Below are 16828 nucleotides of genomic sequence, written 5' to 3' on the forward strand. Positions count from 1 at the left end.
TCAGTTCGATGCCCAAAATGGGTTCAGAAATGACATAGATTTGTTCCCTAATTCACGTATGTTTCCTCATTAATTAATAATTCTCATTAGTTTCTCGCTAGTTTCAAACCGTGTCATCTAGATCTCATCAGAAAACGTTAACATTTCTACCGATAAACATTCGAGTGCAAAAGGTTAATAATTTCTTCGAACTATACTCCGATATAAACCCGAACAAAGTACAATTAACACGTTGCCACGAAAACCTTCGGAGAACAGCAGTTATTTGTTAGTTGGTATCGAAATGATTACGTCGGACTGTCATCTAGTTATTTACGTTATTAAACATTCTCATTCGACATTAGGTATCTCACAAATTTACATCGTTTTCAAGTGATTTGGATGCTCCGGTCATCGGTGACCACCGTGACAGTCAACGTGTCAACTCCGGTGTATCGCTGGCACATTTCGCTACCCGAAACGAATTCAGAAATTCAAACCAGTGTTCCGATGGTCAATCTGTCATCCGGGACCTTGAGAAACGCGATCGTGAACGTATCGGAACGCGGTGGACAAGTGCGTCATTGAACGGTCCGCTTGCGGGGGACGCGTCGCGAGGCGATCACGGTTATTTCAGGAGCCGCGGCCTAACAAACTCACGTCAGGCGGGTAAGCTGGATTTTCCGGTGCCATGTAGGTGACCAACTGCAGGCAGAGCTGATGCCAGATCACCCTGGATTCGCAGTAAGTGCACTCGGCACCGTCGCTGTCCGAGCTGCATACGTGACAGCTGTTCCAGTTCGAGGCGACGATCGACTTCATCAGGTGGCACGCGTCCCTACACACCCACGTGTTGATGCCCGTGTGCTTGTCCACGTTCTGCAGCTCCATCTGCGAGCAATTGGAAATTTTGGTCTCGTTTCTCATCACTCGATTTACGCAACTTCGCATCTCTTACGATTATGCTACAGAAACAGCTATTCATTTTCGAAACTTTGCACCTCGTATGATTCGACTACAGAAACAACTATTCATTTTCGAAACTTTGCAGCTCGTATGATTCGACTACAGAAACAGCTATTCATTTTCGAAACTTTGCATCTCTTACGATTAGACTACAGAAACTATTCATTTTTAAATGTGAAATTTATCGAAATTCTGTGATCATACTTTTCTATGTCCTGTAAGGCTTTTGTCATAGTTTACATATATAGATATGCTAATTACAGTTTTACAGTTTCATTGCTCCCATAACTGGACTAGACTGTCCAAACAAAAGGTCTGAAATTTACCGAAATTCTGTGATCGCATTCTTCGTAGGTAGGTTTCTGTCGTAGTATACTTGTTCGAATGTGTTAATTTGTTGTATTATTATTTAGACTAATGCCATCGCAATTTTGGCAATGTGGAATATTGCCGAATATGGAATGAGAAATTTAGAATCAGTTGTTTCAACTGCCCTGCCAGTTGCAGGATGATCGAAATACGTTCTGGAGAATTTGGTGCACTGATATTACCTGTTTCAATAATATATCGAGCATGAGGATGCAACAGGACAGGTTCAGTTCCGCGTTCGTCATGAATTCCATGTGTCTAGGTGTTGGAGCCAGGTCGTCGGACAACGGCGTCGATTTTCCCGACTCATTTTCTACGACTGAACATTCCCGCTAGTTTAATTACGTGTGTATTATGTTTAACACTCGCATTTTTCTTAATCTCTTATGATGCCAATAGTCCTCGATATTCCTTCTCTAATTAATCATTAGGTTAGTTTAATCTAATCTAATCTATGGCCACGTTACAATAAGCAAACTTTTTCCTTTGATTTTCTTCTGTACAGTTCAAACGCTGCAAACGATGCAACATTCGTTTTTATTAAATAATTAATAGAATTTCTAAGCAACGGTGAACGCGTTACGCGTTCAGCTAATTTTCTGCTGTTTTTCGGATGCATACATATGGCGTTCCCGTCCTCGTCCTCCCTTTTCGATCCTTTGGTAGGCTTTTGACCGGATTCCGAGGAATTCATGGCGCCCATCACAGCCACGCCGTCGCTGAACATCGAGAACAGTTGACAGAGAGGAATGCTGATCTCCAGCATGGTCAACGTCTGCAACCAGTTCAACGCCTGCTCCTGCACCTTCGCGCAGGTGTTGACGAACCGCTTCGCCACGAAATTGTACATCTTTTTCGTGTCGAAGCCCAGCGGACTCATGTCGCGGTCCAATATTTTGCTAAAACGTCGAATTTTCTTGTTCATTCGACGAATCAACCTCTCCAGGAAGTCGGAAAATTTATCTTAATCGTTTTTTTATTAACCAAGATATTCAGTTTTTTCTTAGAAATCCTTAATTCGAAGGATTTTCTAAATTTTCGTAAGAAATTTCCTTCCATTCTATTTTCTATGAGATAGCACTTCCTTGGGAATCCTTCAAATTATTTTTCATATTATTTTAAGTATTTCTTTCGTGCTAGTTGTACAATTTAAACGTATCGATTCGAATGTAGAACTTTTTCGAAGAGAATTGTATGTCAGTTTTTTAAATTATTTTTTTCATAGGGGATATTGATATTTTTATTTCCGACTTTTCTTAGTAGATGAAACATTGAGCATATATACCATAGGATCATTTTCAATTCGTGAAGCTCGTGTTCAGGTACGTCGTTCACCATGGCCTCCATCCAATGTGGCATCACGTAGTCCCAGACATCCGGTGTAATCACTTCGTAAGGGACCAAACAGAAGAGACGGTTCAGTCCGTCTTTAAGGTGCGATGTTCTCGAGGCTAGCGTCTCCCTATATCATCAGAATTGTTAGGGTTACACGAAGTAGATTAAGACTTCAATGTATAGCTCTTCCTAATAATATATAATATTATTGTCTTATGAAACATTGGGATAAAATAGGTTTGTTCCTTAATTTACGTATGTGTCCTCGTTAATTAATACTGCTCATTAGTGTCTCGTTTCAAAGAAAGTCGTTTCGATCTCATCGGAAAATATTGAACATTTATTGAAAAATTGTCGAGTGCTAAGGTTAATAACTTCTTCTTAATTATTCCCTTGATCAAACGGAACGTTCTCGTAGAAGTTCGTTTGCAAAACGCACCAGTGTCCCCCAACGCGTACATAGTCTGCTGGATGCGGCAACAGGCAAGATATGAACACCTCGTAGTGCGACTTCATCACTCTCGCTAGCCAACCGCAGACACACTCCGTCTTCAGCTTTTCCAGCGCGCTCTCCGCTTGGCCTACGAAATCGATCGGATGTTAGAAACTATTTTCGAACAAATGTCTCTTCGAGGAAGCGGCGATAGTTCATCTACCGTTCCGTGGTTTTCGCGAGACAATCGACAGCTCGGAACTCGAAATCTTTGACTGGAATGCGAAACATCCGATTTCGCGCGAAGAATTTTAGACACTGAACAGTTATGGGAGCGAAATCTGGGACGACACATCGAAAACAGAGGGACGTCAACAATGTGGAAGCTGATTAAAATCTGTGTTAGCGTGTCACGTTGATGGCATGCGAGAAAGTCTGGTCGAATTTCGATTGGAATCTCCGACTCGTGGATTCTCCGCGGTTTTCTAACACTACACTCGGATGCATAGAAACTCCGTGAACGAGTTTCCTCGATCCTCAAGAAAATAATTCTATTTATAATCGTTATCAGCATCGAGCGCGAGAAACGAGATCGAGGTTCGATGAGCAGATTCTATGCACCGATGGACGGCTAGAGACTCGATCAGCCGCGACGCAGACGCACTCTTGTCCCTTGACTTCTCTTGGCTTCTCAAGTAGCTTCCTTCGAACAAACGCGCGACTGTGTGTAAGGCGAATTCGTTTGTGTACACTCGTGTGTGTGGCATGCACACGCGTAGGAAACATATTTTCCTCCGTGGTATGTGTAAATACGCGGGAACGCGCGGCCGCCATCTTGTCGGGCCACTCGAGCGGTCTGTTTATCGGGAAAGCCAGGAATCGAGCTACTTTTCTTTTAAATGATGCAAGTTTCAAGCTTTCTTAGTGTGCAATGAAATCTGTGTTCTAAATAGAAGACAAATGTTGAATCGAATTTTCAAATGTTCAAATTACAATACTAGAAGAGGAAGAAAATAGAAGGATGTATGCGAATTGGAGTATCGAAATGTTGATTTCTTTAGCCGCAAAGCTGACGCCCGCGCGAGAAACGTAGGACACAGAAATAGGAGGAGACATCGAGTACACCGATCGTACCATTTACAGGGATAACGAAATTTTTAAGAGAACAAATGGGGACGACACAGAAGCTAGTCGATACAATGTCGAACAAGGAGGGTGGGGTCACAGTTAGAAGCTTGGAGAAACACCGACCACACGAAAGCACGAACACGTAACACATGAATGTTTTACCCACGCGTCTCACAGAGAAGTTCGTTCGTTATTTGTCTCTCGTTCGTCCGGGATCACGCCACTTTGCCTCGTTTCACGGTAAACATTAAGGACAACATCGATCTCTCCGCCCGTTTCGCGGGTGGATGGCAAAGCGAGCTCGATGAAAGAGAACCAATCAACGAACGCGTCTTCAGGGTGTCGCAAAAGTTGTATGGTCCACTCGAATGTGCCTACGATCGCGGCCAGAGACTACCTACTGTCTAGTGATGGGCTTGGTGTGCTCCGAATCGCTTCGACTATCAACAAAGATTGAAATTCCAAAATTCTAATGTTCCTTAAATTTAAAACTTATTGCTAAACCTGGATTCTTAAGAACACGTGCATTTCGAAAGCCTCGAAGACCTCGAAGAACCAGCTCCAAGGACTTCGAAGTTCAACGGATCGTCGAAACGATCGGAGTCCTCGATCAGTTTCCGCGGAGGCGTGGCGAATACCGGGCCCGCCCATCACTACCTACGTCTTTCTACGTCTACGTCATAAGTGTATATATGCGAAGTGGTAAATTACCAACAGAAAAGATAAGATGCATAAGGCTTTTTTCAGTACCATCGAATGAGTAGGCAGTAACATGAAACCAATGAAATAGCATTGACAATAAACGCCCGAGAATTTCGACGGATGTGTCCTGGTTCGGCGTGCAAAGTCCCACCAGCAGCCAGACACCGAATCGCCCGAGCAGCTGCCTCTCCTCCAGACTCGACGGGTCGGCTGGTCCGCCGCTGCCACCGGAACCGCCGCCGCTGCTTCCTGGGAATCCTGTGCTGCCCTTATTAGTACTTATTTCCGAGATCTCTCGGTTACTATCCATACTTAGCGGTTCAGCTTCCTTAAGCAGGCTGCAATGGAAAGAGGAACGTCTTTAGAGGCAGCGGTCGACGCGATTTGAGCTCGCGTCTGGTGCCGTGGCCGACACAACGCTGCAAAGTTTCGAGTGGTCGGATTTTGGAAATGCTAGTGGACTACGATCTCTTTTATTAAGATCGACATTCTCTGTGACCGAGTCGCTTCAAATCGTTAGATTCTGTCGGCAATAGTGTTCTCTTATTCGAGGTTTTACTCTGGTTGAAAGACTCCGCCCATTAGGCATACTCTCCGCCCGCTAATCACATGCCCCGCCCACTTTGCTGGGTAGGAGGCGTTCCTGGGGATTTAAAATGAACTTTGCTTTAAATTTTGATTCCTAATAGTTTCTAATACTTGAGAGCGTGTAGTAGAGAGGGAAAAGTTAAAGAACATTGAGGGTATTGGGCAGTTATCCTCAATGGTTTCTTCAGTTACATTTTACTCCGCCCATTGCGTATACGCTCCGCCCAGTCTGTTAAGTGGGCGGTTACTTTCTTGTTCAAAGTGAAGTTTCCCGGATTTTTTTCACTAACGATTTCAAGCGAGCTGGAAAAAATGCATCGAACATCGAAGAACCACAGCTTCCATGTTCAACGGTGATCTGAATTCCTTCGCGATCACGCTGATTTTGATATCAAAGGAAAACATTCTCCAGTTTAGGGACGTTACAGGTTAATCGAACGATTCGATTGCGAAGAAATCCAGCGAAAGTTACTTTCAATAATCGACGACAATATCGATCAACGATTCAGACATGTTTCGCGAGGAGCTAAGGATGAACCGGTCGATCTAGGTCGACCACGAGGCAGACGCAACCTCAGATCGCGATCACTCCAGGTCATATAGCGAGATATTTACACCGATGAAGTGAAAACTTTTGAACGATCCACGATGGATCGATCGCCAATTAAACAGTTCGAAACATCGATTCACTGGGCTCTGGATTCTAACTACTTCGGTGCATGCCGGTTGCAATATCGAAGACTACCAAATGCAATTCAGGGTGTCGAGAAAGTGTGTAAATATCGTTCCTATTGGAAACAGAAAGATCTAATTATCAAACAATTTAAAATATTTCTACAACTAACAGAATCACCAGGAAAATAAACGTAAACGTGGTGATTAATCATTTTTGGCGAAAATATCATCTAAAGAAAACGATAATATCAGGATGCTGCATAAACACCGCTCAGAAATATTTAATTCGAAACAAGAACGATAGTAACTCAATTCAGCGTAAAATTTCAACGACCGAACTCATCGATAAGACTACGATGCAAATTTAAACGTTCACAGGCCAAAGTGATTAACCCTTTTCGAATTTCTTCAAATTGCAGTGTCAGAACATTTAATTGGTTCCTCGCGTGCGTAACTGAATTAAATTCATCTACTTTTTATTTCGCGGGGTTAACCACGTCGGCGAATGAACGGGCTTATCGTTGTTTTTGCAGCAACCGGATCAATAAAATCAGGTCAGGCGTCCCGTTAAAATTGTGTCTCTGTGCATGCGGCGTACCAGTGTGTCTCAGGTAATAGGTATCTATTCAAAGCCAGTACCAGTGGGTCTGTTTTTATTTGTGGAACGGTACCAGGTGCTGGTGTGTTGTATCCAGGACGTGCTACGACGCGGTGTCCTCGGGTAAGGCGCATTGCAACTTTTAAGGTGCACTTTTCCTATGCTCTACGCTGGGTGAATGCTTCAAAGTCACGTGTCTTACGCGGCCACTTGGTCAGTCGGAGAGAAAAACTTGCCCGACGCTAGAACTGCCCGGCACCTCGTCCCTCGAACCTTCTTCGTTTATCAATTCCGCTGCCATCGAATTCTTTTCCTCGGCCGCGTTTCACTGGCCGGACAATCTTTCCCGGATAATCTCGGACTCCGCCGATTCATTCGATCAATTATTATAAAATATGGACTGTATCTTTTATCAGATAACCCGTAGATGCGCTTAGGGCCATTGAGGCCTGATTTACAAGCTCTTCGAGTGGCAGATAAAGTGATAATCGTCGTGGCGAGTCCTCTGACATATTTTAACATTGTCGAGCTTCGAGTTCATAAGAAATTTTCGACGTTACTTTTTCTTTTCTTTTCGAAGGGAAACCTTCGACGCATTCATTCGTTGCTCGTACTAAGTCTAGACTGTTTGAGAAACGATTTTATCGGTCGTTAATGGTTTTCCCACGGAAACCTATTGTTCAACGTCAGGTGCCTTGCGGTTTCAGCGTTGGTGGCGGATCGAGATACAGGTTAGCAGTCGAGGCTAATTAAAAGGTAGATTAACCGATCTGACGCGAGAATAGCTTCAGTAACGATCGAAATATTAAGCTTACTTGCTTTGAGACCCTACAACACTGTATCTCGATCGTTATCATGAATATTCAACGATAATATTCGGAGCATTTGTCGAGCACGTTCGCCGGAGGTCATTTCCGTCGACGGTTCATCGCGTCGTTCGTTTTCAAATGTCCGAGCACGCCTCCGTCGAACGTGGCCGCAGCATCATGTCTTACCAAGCAGGATGGACCAGCACGAACAAACACGCAAAGCAACAATGATCCTGCGATCATTCGTTAGTACGCGTCATCGTGTCTCTTTCGAGTGTACTCGTCGAGCTAAATAGATCCTTCGGGCCCATTCAATGACAAGAACGAAAGAATCGACTGGAAACGGTTCCTCTTAAAACAAAACACCATCTCCAACGGCTCGCAACTGTTAGAAAGAACACCGGAAAACGCGGCGACGCCCGTCAATGGTCGCGATCTATGGATCAACGGATGCGAACGGAACGGATCGAACGACTTCGACGTGCGTTCGTGTCGTTGGGGAACAGGTCTCTCGCAGCGGAATCTCGATACCGACGAACCGAAGGTGGAAAGAGGCTCGCGAAACAGTCTCGTCATCTCGAATTATGCAACCGATATTTCTACGAAACAGTGTTGACTGTATGATTCGATAAATGAATTGTAAATTGTGACGTATGTGCATTATATAAATATCGATGGTAATATTTTTTTAATTTAGAATAATTGATTATCGATTCCACAGTTTGAACTCTCAAATATTGAATCCTTCAATTGTTAGATACGTTAGATGAATTTTCACTGCAACTTGTTTCTCGAATATGATTCGATAAGTTATAAATTGACGTATATATCAATTAAATAAATATCGAAGCTATTTTTTAAAAATATAGAATAACAGAGTTTCATTTCGACAGTTTCATTCTTCAAATATTGAATCTGTCAATTGTTAGATACGTTGGATGAATTTTCACTGGGATTTATTTAGTACGCTTAGATTCGATTTATTCACTCGGGACACCCGGTGTGTTACGAGATCCTCTTCCCTCCGCGTGCGACCGTCGTCATGAAAAACTCGTGCAAATCACAGCGACTGCGAAGTGTCCCTTATCCAACCAGTTCCCATTCTCTGTCCCCATTTCTTGTTCATCGAACGGTAAGCGGGTTACACGATCTCTCAGCAAAGGTATACAACACGATGTTAACCGTCGACCCGGGATCGTGGATCTCTCACCTGACGATCGCTTGGACCAGGTAGGTCTGGGTTTGGGAGTCCAGTTTGGACATGTGCGGCAACGCCATGTGGTACACGTGATCGGTGCCGCAACCGTTGTTGTGACGATGCTCGTGACAGTGCTGACAGTGACGGATCGGACGATTCCAGTTCGAGCTCGCGCACTCCGTGGAGAAACAGACGCTGATCGCCGTCTTGTCGTTCGCTTTGCAATTCTACGATAATTGGACTACACTTCAGTTTCTCGTAAATTAACGCTTAATCGACTGGCGGATTTTATTCTCGCCGCTTTTCTCAAAGATTGGTGCTTCTTTCTTTATGAAATGAAAAATGAAGATAATAAAATGTTTTCTGATTTCTCTTAAATTAACGTTTGATTCTACTGGCTGCTTTCCTCTGAAACTCATTACTTCTTTCGAAAATAACAAATAATGGCAATAAAATACTGTTCATTTACTAGCAGATCTTTGTAGCTGGTTGCAAGATCAAATTATATCCTTGACAAATAAAAAATATAGTATTGGTGACTTCATTGAACTTACACGTGACTTGTCAATGATTTTTGAGAATCACCCTAAGAATCAACTTCTGAACTAGATCAACGAATAGTTCATTATATTCATTTTGATCGTTGACTTCTGAAGCCTCGAATGTCTCATGAATATCTATAGTGGCGTTCAAAAGTTCCCGACCAGATTATTTTTGTTAATTGAGTTCACGCCGCATCTATGCACCGCTATCGTTAATGCAAAGATTATTATTATAATAGAAAACAAGCATTATTTCCTTTCCTAAACACTCTAGCCCGAAACCATTGAACACGCCGAATTATTTCTAAAAACATATGTATAAAGAGCACACGGTATTATTGTTCTACAGTATCCTCTCATGCAATGTATCCTTTATATGTCATAATAACAAGAAGTTATATGAGAGGTTTTAGAAGTAAAACCTTTATTATGTAAAAGTGCCAAAAACGATCTGTCCGGGAATTTTTGCACGCTACTGTACACTCCCTTCCTTGAAATCAGCTCATGTAGCAGATTCACTATCGTCCCTCATAGTCTCCTGCTCACCTTGATCTCGCACACCATGGACACCTGTTGCATGGGGTGCAACATGTCGTAAAACATTTGATTAGGGTGCTCTCTGTTGATTTCGTTCGCGCACTCGATACAGAGGTACAGAGGCGGCGGTTTCTCCGCGGCGAATGTGATCGATATCCGGTGATCGTAGCAGACTTTACCTGCCGTCGCGTTTCCGGGATTGGGACACGTGTCCCTTTGGCACACGAACGGCGTTACGTCGTCTGGAAGTCCATTTGCTATAGGATTAGTTCGAGATTCTGAATTGTCTAGAAATTTCCATTCGGCGAACGGCCATTGTCGGAGTTGATTACTTACACGTGGTCTTCATTAGAACCGCTCTTCGATCGAACAGGTCCAAATTGAACGAGGGCCAATAGTAGAACAGCAATTTCGCGGCGGAAGCCCTAGCCGGCGCTGTTCCGTAAGCCACCACGCAGAGGATGTCTTTCACCACGCCCGGCTTTACGGCCATTAAACACTCTAGCAATTGTCTATGGTGAGCTGAAATTAAAAGATCGAACGTTTTGTGTAATAATACATATTCCTTCATAACAAAGGCAAATGGTATTAGAAATAATTATTAATGACTTGGTATCACAGTACGTGTTACACTATCGTCTAGCTGTTTGCGTTACTAATTATTTTCATTCGACGTCAGTTTTCTTATTGTAATTGTATTTAAGCAATTTTGAAGGTCACCGGTGACCATCGTGGCAGTCAACGCGTTGACACTAGAGTTACGAAACGAGACTATATGATTTGTATTGTATTTTATAAACATTTATAAAATATTAATTATACATATATAAGATTGTCTACTTTTAAACCTCTAATTTCTAAGATCGAAATGTACGAATGTCAATTTTTCTAAGAACGATGGAACAAAGTGTACAGTAAATGTCTGTGAATCTGGGGTTGAATTAAGAAACTGTTGAGTTATAACTCCTAAGTTATTAAATCGTTAAGTTACCAAAGTATTAGAACTAGAATTTACTGGAAAGGAAGATTTAAAAAATATTTCTATTTTTTATTCGGTATTATTAATATTGTTATCTCGATTAGATTAAACGCTTTTGTGTTTTATATTCGGTATTGACGTTGATATTAACACTTCGTTGAATTGAAACTGAATTAGCCGATGTAGAATAGGAAAAATGTTCCTAACGCGTTCGTAATATTCTTTCCCGATCGATGTTAACATTAGTTTTGTTCTATTATAACATATTATCGTCCATATTAAGAGAAGACGCACAGAAACTGCAGATTATTTACTTGTGTAACAAGTGTATTCGTTAATTGTATTTAATATTCGTTAATTCGTGGAAGACGAACCTGGATTACTGGAATATTGGAAGATCATCATGATGACGGCGGCTATTGATTGACTGGCCGCGTTCTCCACACCATCCTCCGTCTTCCTCGCTGTAATGTGCGTCGAATCGAATGTTATACGTAAACATTTTACTCTAGGAACGGAAGACTTACTGATCGTGAATGGCAAGATATAAAAGCAGAGGTAATTGACGATGTCCTGGTGAAGCTCCACCGGAAGCACCAAGATTGAACTCGCTGTTAAGTACGGTACGTTGTCGATCAGATCGTGATCGAGGAACGGCAGGAGACACGCCAGACATTGAAGCAACGCTTGTCCGAACGCTGAAAAATTGTCGCTTTCTTAATCATTAATCAGAAAGTACAAACGAATAGCAGAGTAACGATAAAACCAATGCTCAATTAACAATGATCTTTGAGACTAAGTATTATAGATGGAGGAAACGATAAATAACATAATCGTTGAAGCGTCCCTGTTTGAAATGCAACAGATTTTTCTAATAGCGAGAGATTCTTAAGTGTCTCAAATACCAAACAGCTTTTAGACTTTCAAAGGATCTCAGAAAGTCCTCAATCCTCCTCAGAATAATCCCTAAAAGTCTACAAAATCAATGTTAATCTCTTACACTCGAAATGCAGCGAAACCAAGAAGTTTCATATTTAACATTAACTTTAGCGCAATGAAACAATGCATGAAATATTGAAATAAAATAATTTTGTTTCTTAATTCATGCGTGATTCCTCGATAAGTGAATTTTCAAAACTATCCCCTGCATTTCCACAGAAAATCGAATATTTCTAGCGAAGAACTGTCGAGTGCAAAGGGCTATAAAGTCCCCCTAGAAACGACAGACCTTGCAAACCGATATGAATGGACGGAACAACGTCCATCAGCTGAGTCAGAGTATTGTACAGCTGCTTGTAGTCCAAATTCGGATACAGCGCCATGCGTTCCGCGTCGAGCTTCTGGGACTTGATCATCTCCAAGGGGGCTTCGCGGACTTCCTTCAGCAACGCTGATGAACGAAAAATCAGTTCGCGTAACGATACACACAAGCAACATCATACAACACAATAAGAACGGAAAACAACGAAACAGTAAACTCTTACATAGCAGAGTCTGAGAGAAGTATTTCAACGTGTTCGCTATATCATAGCCCGCAGGCACGGGTTGACTGCCATGTAGCAGTCTCTGGTAATGATCGTGAAGGCTGACCAGCTTCGACGAATCTTAAACAAGAACAATCACCGATGACAATCGAACCTTCCACTCTCCAAATTGGAAATTTTACTTTCGACCCTTCAGTAATCTACCAAACAATCTTGATACTCACAGGCTGCGAATCTGGTGCCCATTTTTAAAGATGCTTGATTGGACCTTCGCTGGACAAGGATTCTTCCTCCAAAATTATTGTCAAACTGTCACGACCCTTGTCTCGCCCCTCGACTCGACCATGGCCATCGTAGCACCGAAGTATTTACTTCGGCGGTGATTTAATTGGATCAGAGGTTCTCTGGGATGCGAGTCACAGCGACATCGCGATCAGCCCTTCGCGTTCTGCTTCGAGTCCACTGGATTGTCAAGCTCGTTTCGAATCACCGACGAGAAACGCGACGTCGCGGCATGTTTTGCCAGGCTGCAGAATCAGCACGGGTCCATCGCTGAAGACGTGTCGGTGGAGAATGAGCGCGCACGTCGTATCGACCTGTTTGGGAACGCGGCGCCCTCTCATCCTTTCATCCCCTACCGGGATGCGGAGCGCGTTTCCCGGGAAAATCCAAGAATCGCGCACGGTTTTCCGGGATTTTGCTGGACATTTACCCCGACGCAACGTCCGATTCATTCGAGAAATGTTTGTCGCGTCGTCGCACGACGGAATTTTTCATTTCGCGGATGTTTGGACGGGAAGATGGCTGAATGTGAGAGATATTGTCCATTATTGTAGTCATTATTGCAGTTTACGGACGTTATTCACGTTTCTCGGGTGTATTTTAGTTCTTGGCAGATCAAATTAGGCGGGATTCTTTACGCTGTTTCATTCTTGGAGCTGTTTATTTTTATACTATGCTATAAATTGACGAAAATGAGGTTTAAAATTGCGAGAAATATTTATTTATTCCTTTATGAACTTTTTTTGCTAAAGAAACTGTATGTTTCTTTTCTCAATTTGTTGGGAATTGAAGCTTTTAGTAAAATATAGAGGATTTAATTATTGAGAGAAAGTAAATCTGGATGAACAGTTATTGAAAAACAATTTTCAGAAATCCTGCCTTATTCCTCAAAATATAATTTTCCGTTTGGTATCTTTTAACGTTGGAAGATTTCCCGGTGGAGAAATTCCACAGAGAAAGATCGTAATTTCATGGACCGAGGCCTTTTGTATTTTCCCGTAACGCATGAAGCAATGCCCGTAAGAGGATTTAGCTGAATTTATGTGCAAGCGCCACAGCAAATAATCATCGTCGATCCGAGAACAAGTGCAATCTTCAGTTAAACGTTATAAAATCGTCCGAAGGCGAGTTATGCAAGAAGCTTCCTGCCATTTACGTAAGACCGTTCGCATGAGGTATGACAATCATTCCGTAATATCGTTATCCTCGATCCAATAAGCCGCAATTACGTTTTTAAGGGATTACGAGGCGTTTATGGCGACGTCGCATTAGTGAATGAATCTCACCGTAACGATTTATGGGCCGATTCGTTCGTGCCACGAGAAGATTCTACGTTATCGATAAGATTATTCATCGGAACTTCTGATTTCGTTGCCTCTTAATTTGTTTCGAACGATTCCCTTCCTTACTTTTCACGAGTTAATTAATATTAGCCCCTTTCGTCAACTTGCCACACGATTTTCTTCGGTACCGTGCTTGCTAGATTTATTTTACCATCGGTAATTCACAGGAACCAAAACAAACTATTAAATGCACATTTGTTTCAGAGGTAAAACACTGACAATAGTAAAACAATCTTTCACTTGGACCTATGTGTAACGAAATTAACATTGATTTTTACTGAGCATTTTAAACAGAATTTAACCAGCATAGGTGTTGGTCAATGCTTTTGGATTATTCCTCTGTTTTCAATTATTATACTTTAGAGCGAACGTGAACGTAGAATATACTCAGAATTTTTCACCTTTTTCAATAAATTATTAACGACAGAGTAGATTTATTTTCAATGGTGTTGAGTGTAAACCTGTGTTTATTTTTAGAGAAATGGATTAAAATAATTTACAACGTTAGAATTCCACGTTTTATATTTATTTTATTACTATTATTATAATAGGATTTAATTTGTATACTCTTTCAAAGTGTGCTATTTTTTCATACAATTTCCAACGTTCTATGATAAATTTCTATTGTCATTTCTAGCATGACATACGAGTACAAAAGATTAATCTCGCACGTACTCGTACACGTGACAGGCGACAGTATCGGACTTCTCAATTTTCGAAGTTCAAGCACCCTCATTAACCGTTTCTCGAACTTCGAGATTCTGTTTGGCACCCCTCCAACTCGTGCGCAAATCGCATTAACGATTTCGACCGAGCTTTCGTGTTAAGGCACTGTCAACCGCGGTTAACTGTGTCACGAGGGGTCGATTCTAGGTCGGCTCTATGACGTGCAACAGCAATCGATATTATCTAAATACGATGCACACCTGCGAGCGGTGAAGTCATTCGCTGGAATACGCGCGCACCTTAATCGAAAGCGGACGCTGCTTCGATCGCGCGCGGCGCGGCGGAGAGTCATCGAAATAATCCCTTGTCAGAAGCAGAAGCGCTCTACGAATAGAACCACCCCCGCTGCAGGAAGAAAACAGAACAATGAAACGAATCTACGACATGTGATATTCTACTAAATGTATCTTTTGATTATTAACATCGAGATTAACACGCGTTTACTTTCCGAACGTGTCTAAAGTATTTTCAAAGTAGAACCACCCCTCGAAGAAAAAAATAGAACGAAGTAAATATAACATACGACAGGTATTCTAATATATGTAATCTCTTTGAAAAATATTTTCTTTTCGAGGAAACCACGAATGATTCTTTAAATAAAACTACCCCTGTGATAGGGTAAGCGAAAATTAGAAAAGAGGAAATAGGGTGGAAGTTTCGAAATAGAGTAGAAATAAAGGAGAAATCGTATGAATTCATCCTATAAAAAGTCATCCTATAAGTATTGTCGTATTTTAAATAGTAATTTTCAGTGTAAAAAATTAATACTTACATTTCTTGCCATCGTTGACGTATCGATCATCGTTGCGTACGATGTTTAACATTTTTGGAATGATTCTTCGATATTATTTTCATTATGACTATCATTGAAATATATTTTATATACTGAGATGAGAAACGATGTTACTTCTGGGGTGACATAATAATATATGTACATAGGTATTAAAAATATATTGTCAAACGTAATATAATAGATCACATATGTATTGTTATAGATAACATAACAGATTATTAAAGGTAATATAAAAGATTACTAACGATAAGATAGTGGATTATTAAAGATAGTAGAATACAATAGATTATTAAAAATAATATAATACAATAGATCATTAAAAATAATGCAGTACAATAAGTTATTAAAAATATTATAAACGGGGGTTCGTTTGAGCGAGCAAAGGATATTCGAAAGGAATTTCTGGCGTCGACGGTTCGCGAGGGTGAAACAAAGGGATCGGCGCGGGACTGCGCCTCTTTCCTGATAAAGGGGATAGCACCGCGAAGGGGTGTGAAGAGTCTTCGAAGGCAGGTGACCGGATCGATTTCTGTATTCCTCGCGCGCGCGCGTGCACCCTTCTTCTTTGTCTGCGTGAACGAATGCAGCAGTGACGCAGACGCGTGCCTACGCGAGATCGCGTGCGAGTAAACGAGCGAGCGCGGCACGGGACTGTTCGGGGTAGTTCGGACAGGGTGAGACGGAGAAGGTGTATGAACCGAGCGGTTGGGAGGAGCGAGGATGATCCAGAGGAAGGCGAGGAACGGCGAGATCGAAGGGGGTGAAATCGAGAGGGAAAGGGTCGAGGAGGAACGTAAATGTAGGGGGTGGGATTCCTAGTGAAAGGGAGTGAAAAAATTCGGGACGAAAATCGATTGACAAATCGAGAAGATAATTTTGTTTTTAATATTGAATTTTTAGATTGATTGTCGATAAGTAATGTGAATTCCAGTTGACGTAAATATACGTATGATTTTTAATATGAATAATACAATATATCGCACAAAATGAAATTGATATCTAAACTATAAAGCTACGGAAAGAGTTAGAAGTTACCAAACTCAGACTTGAACTCTACAATCGGAAGATTTTTAATAGAAATATTGAACACTGATAAGATACAGAAGATGTTATTCGAAACTCAACGATAACTAACTAATAACGGTGATCCACATAGCTGTGATGCAAAGTTTAATATTAAACACTGAACTTCACAATGTTACTGTATCGAGCAGCAACTGAGTCACCGGATAAATACATCTCGTAGGGTTAATAATATTTCTATCCGTCGCTGGAATAGTAAACGTACGAGATTCTAGAATAAATAACACCCCTGGAATGTACGAAAGGGAACGACCGTGACGGAAAAGAAAAGAAAAAAGC

General features: G+C 41.6%; 1 protein-coding gene across 3 annotated transcripts in view; it reads right to left on the minus strand.

The window, feature by feature from the left end:
- unc79 (UNC-79 domain-containing protein) overlaps nucleotides 1–12915 on the minus strand; it is a 31919-nt gene extending 19004 nt beyond the window's left edge. For all 3 annotated transcript variants that reach the window (XM_076369762.1, XM_076369761.1, XM_076369760.1), the window contains exons 1-14: nucleotides 12547–12915; nucleotides 12323–12442; nucleotides 12067–12228; nucleotides 11366–11536; nucleotides 11213–11302; nucleotides 10196–10381; nucleotides 9869–10116; nucleotides 8793–9007; nucleotides 4922–5250; nucleotides 3089–3230; nucleotides 2600–2776; nucleotides 1936–2213; nucleotides 1497–1633; nucleotides 640–870 (exon numbers count right to left, since the gene is read on the minus strand). In XM_076369762.1, the coding sequence (XP_076225877.1) occupies nucleotides 640–870; nucleotides 1497–1633; nucleotides 1936–2213; nucleotides 2600–2776; nucleotides 3089–3230; nucleotides 4922–5250; nucleotides 8793–9007; nucleotides 9869–10116; nucleotides 10196–10381; nucleotides 11213–11302; nucleotides 11366–11536; nucleotides 12067–12228; nucleotides 12323–12442; nucleotides 12547–12568 (2508 nt within the window). In that variant the 5' untranslated portion in view covers nucleotides 12569–12915. The remainder of the gene's footprint in view (nucleotides 1–639; nucleotides 871–1496; nucleotides 1634–1935; nucleotides 2214–2599; nucleotides 2777–3088; nucleotides 3231–4921; nucleotides 5251–8792; nucleotides 9008–9868; nucleotides 10117–10195; nucleotides 10382–11212; nucleotides 11303–11365; nucleotides 11537–12066; nucleotides 12229–12322; nucleotides 12443–12546) is intronic.
- Nucleotides 12916–16828: the final 3913 nt, after the last annotated feature.

This window comes from Nomia melanderi, chromosome 8 (genome assembly GCF_051020985.1).
Source record: "Nomia melanderi isolate GNS246 chromosome 8, iyNomMela1, whole genome shotgun sequence".
NCBI lineage: Eukaryota > Metazoa > Arthropoda > Insecta > Hymenoptera > Halictidae > Nomia > Nomia melanderi.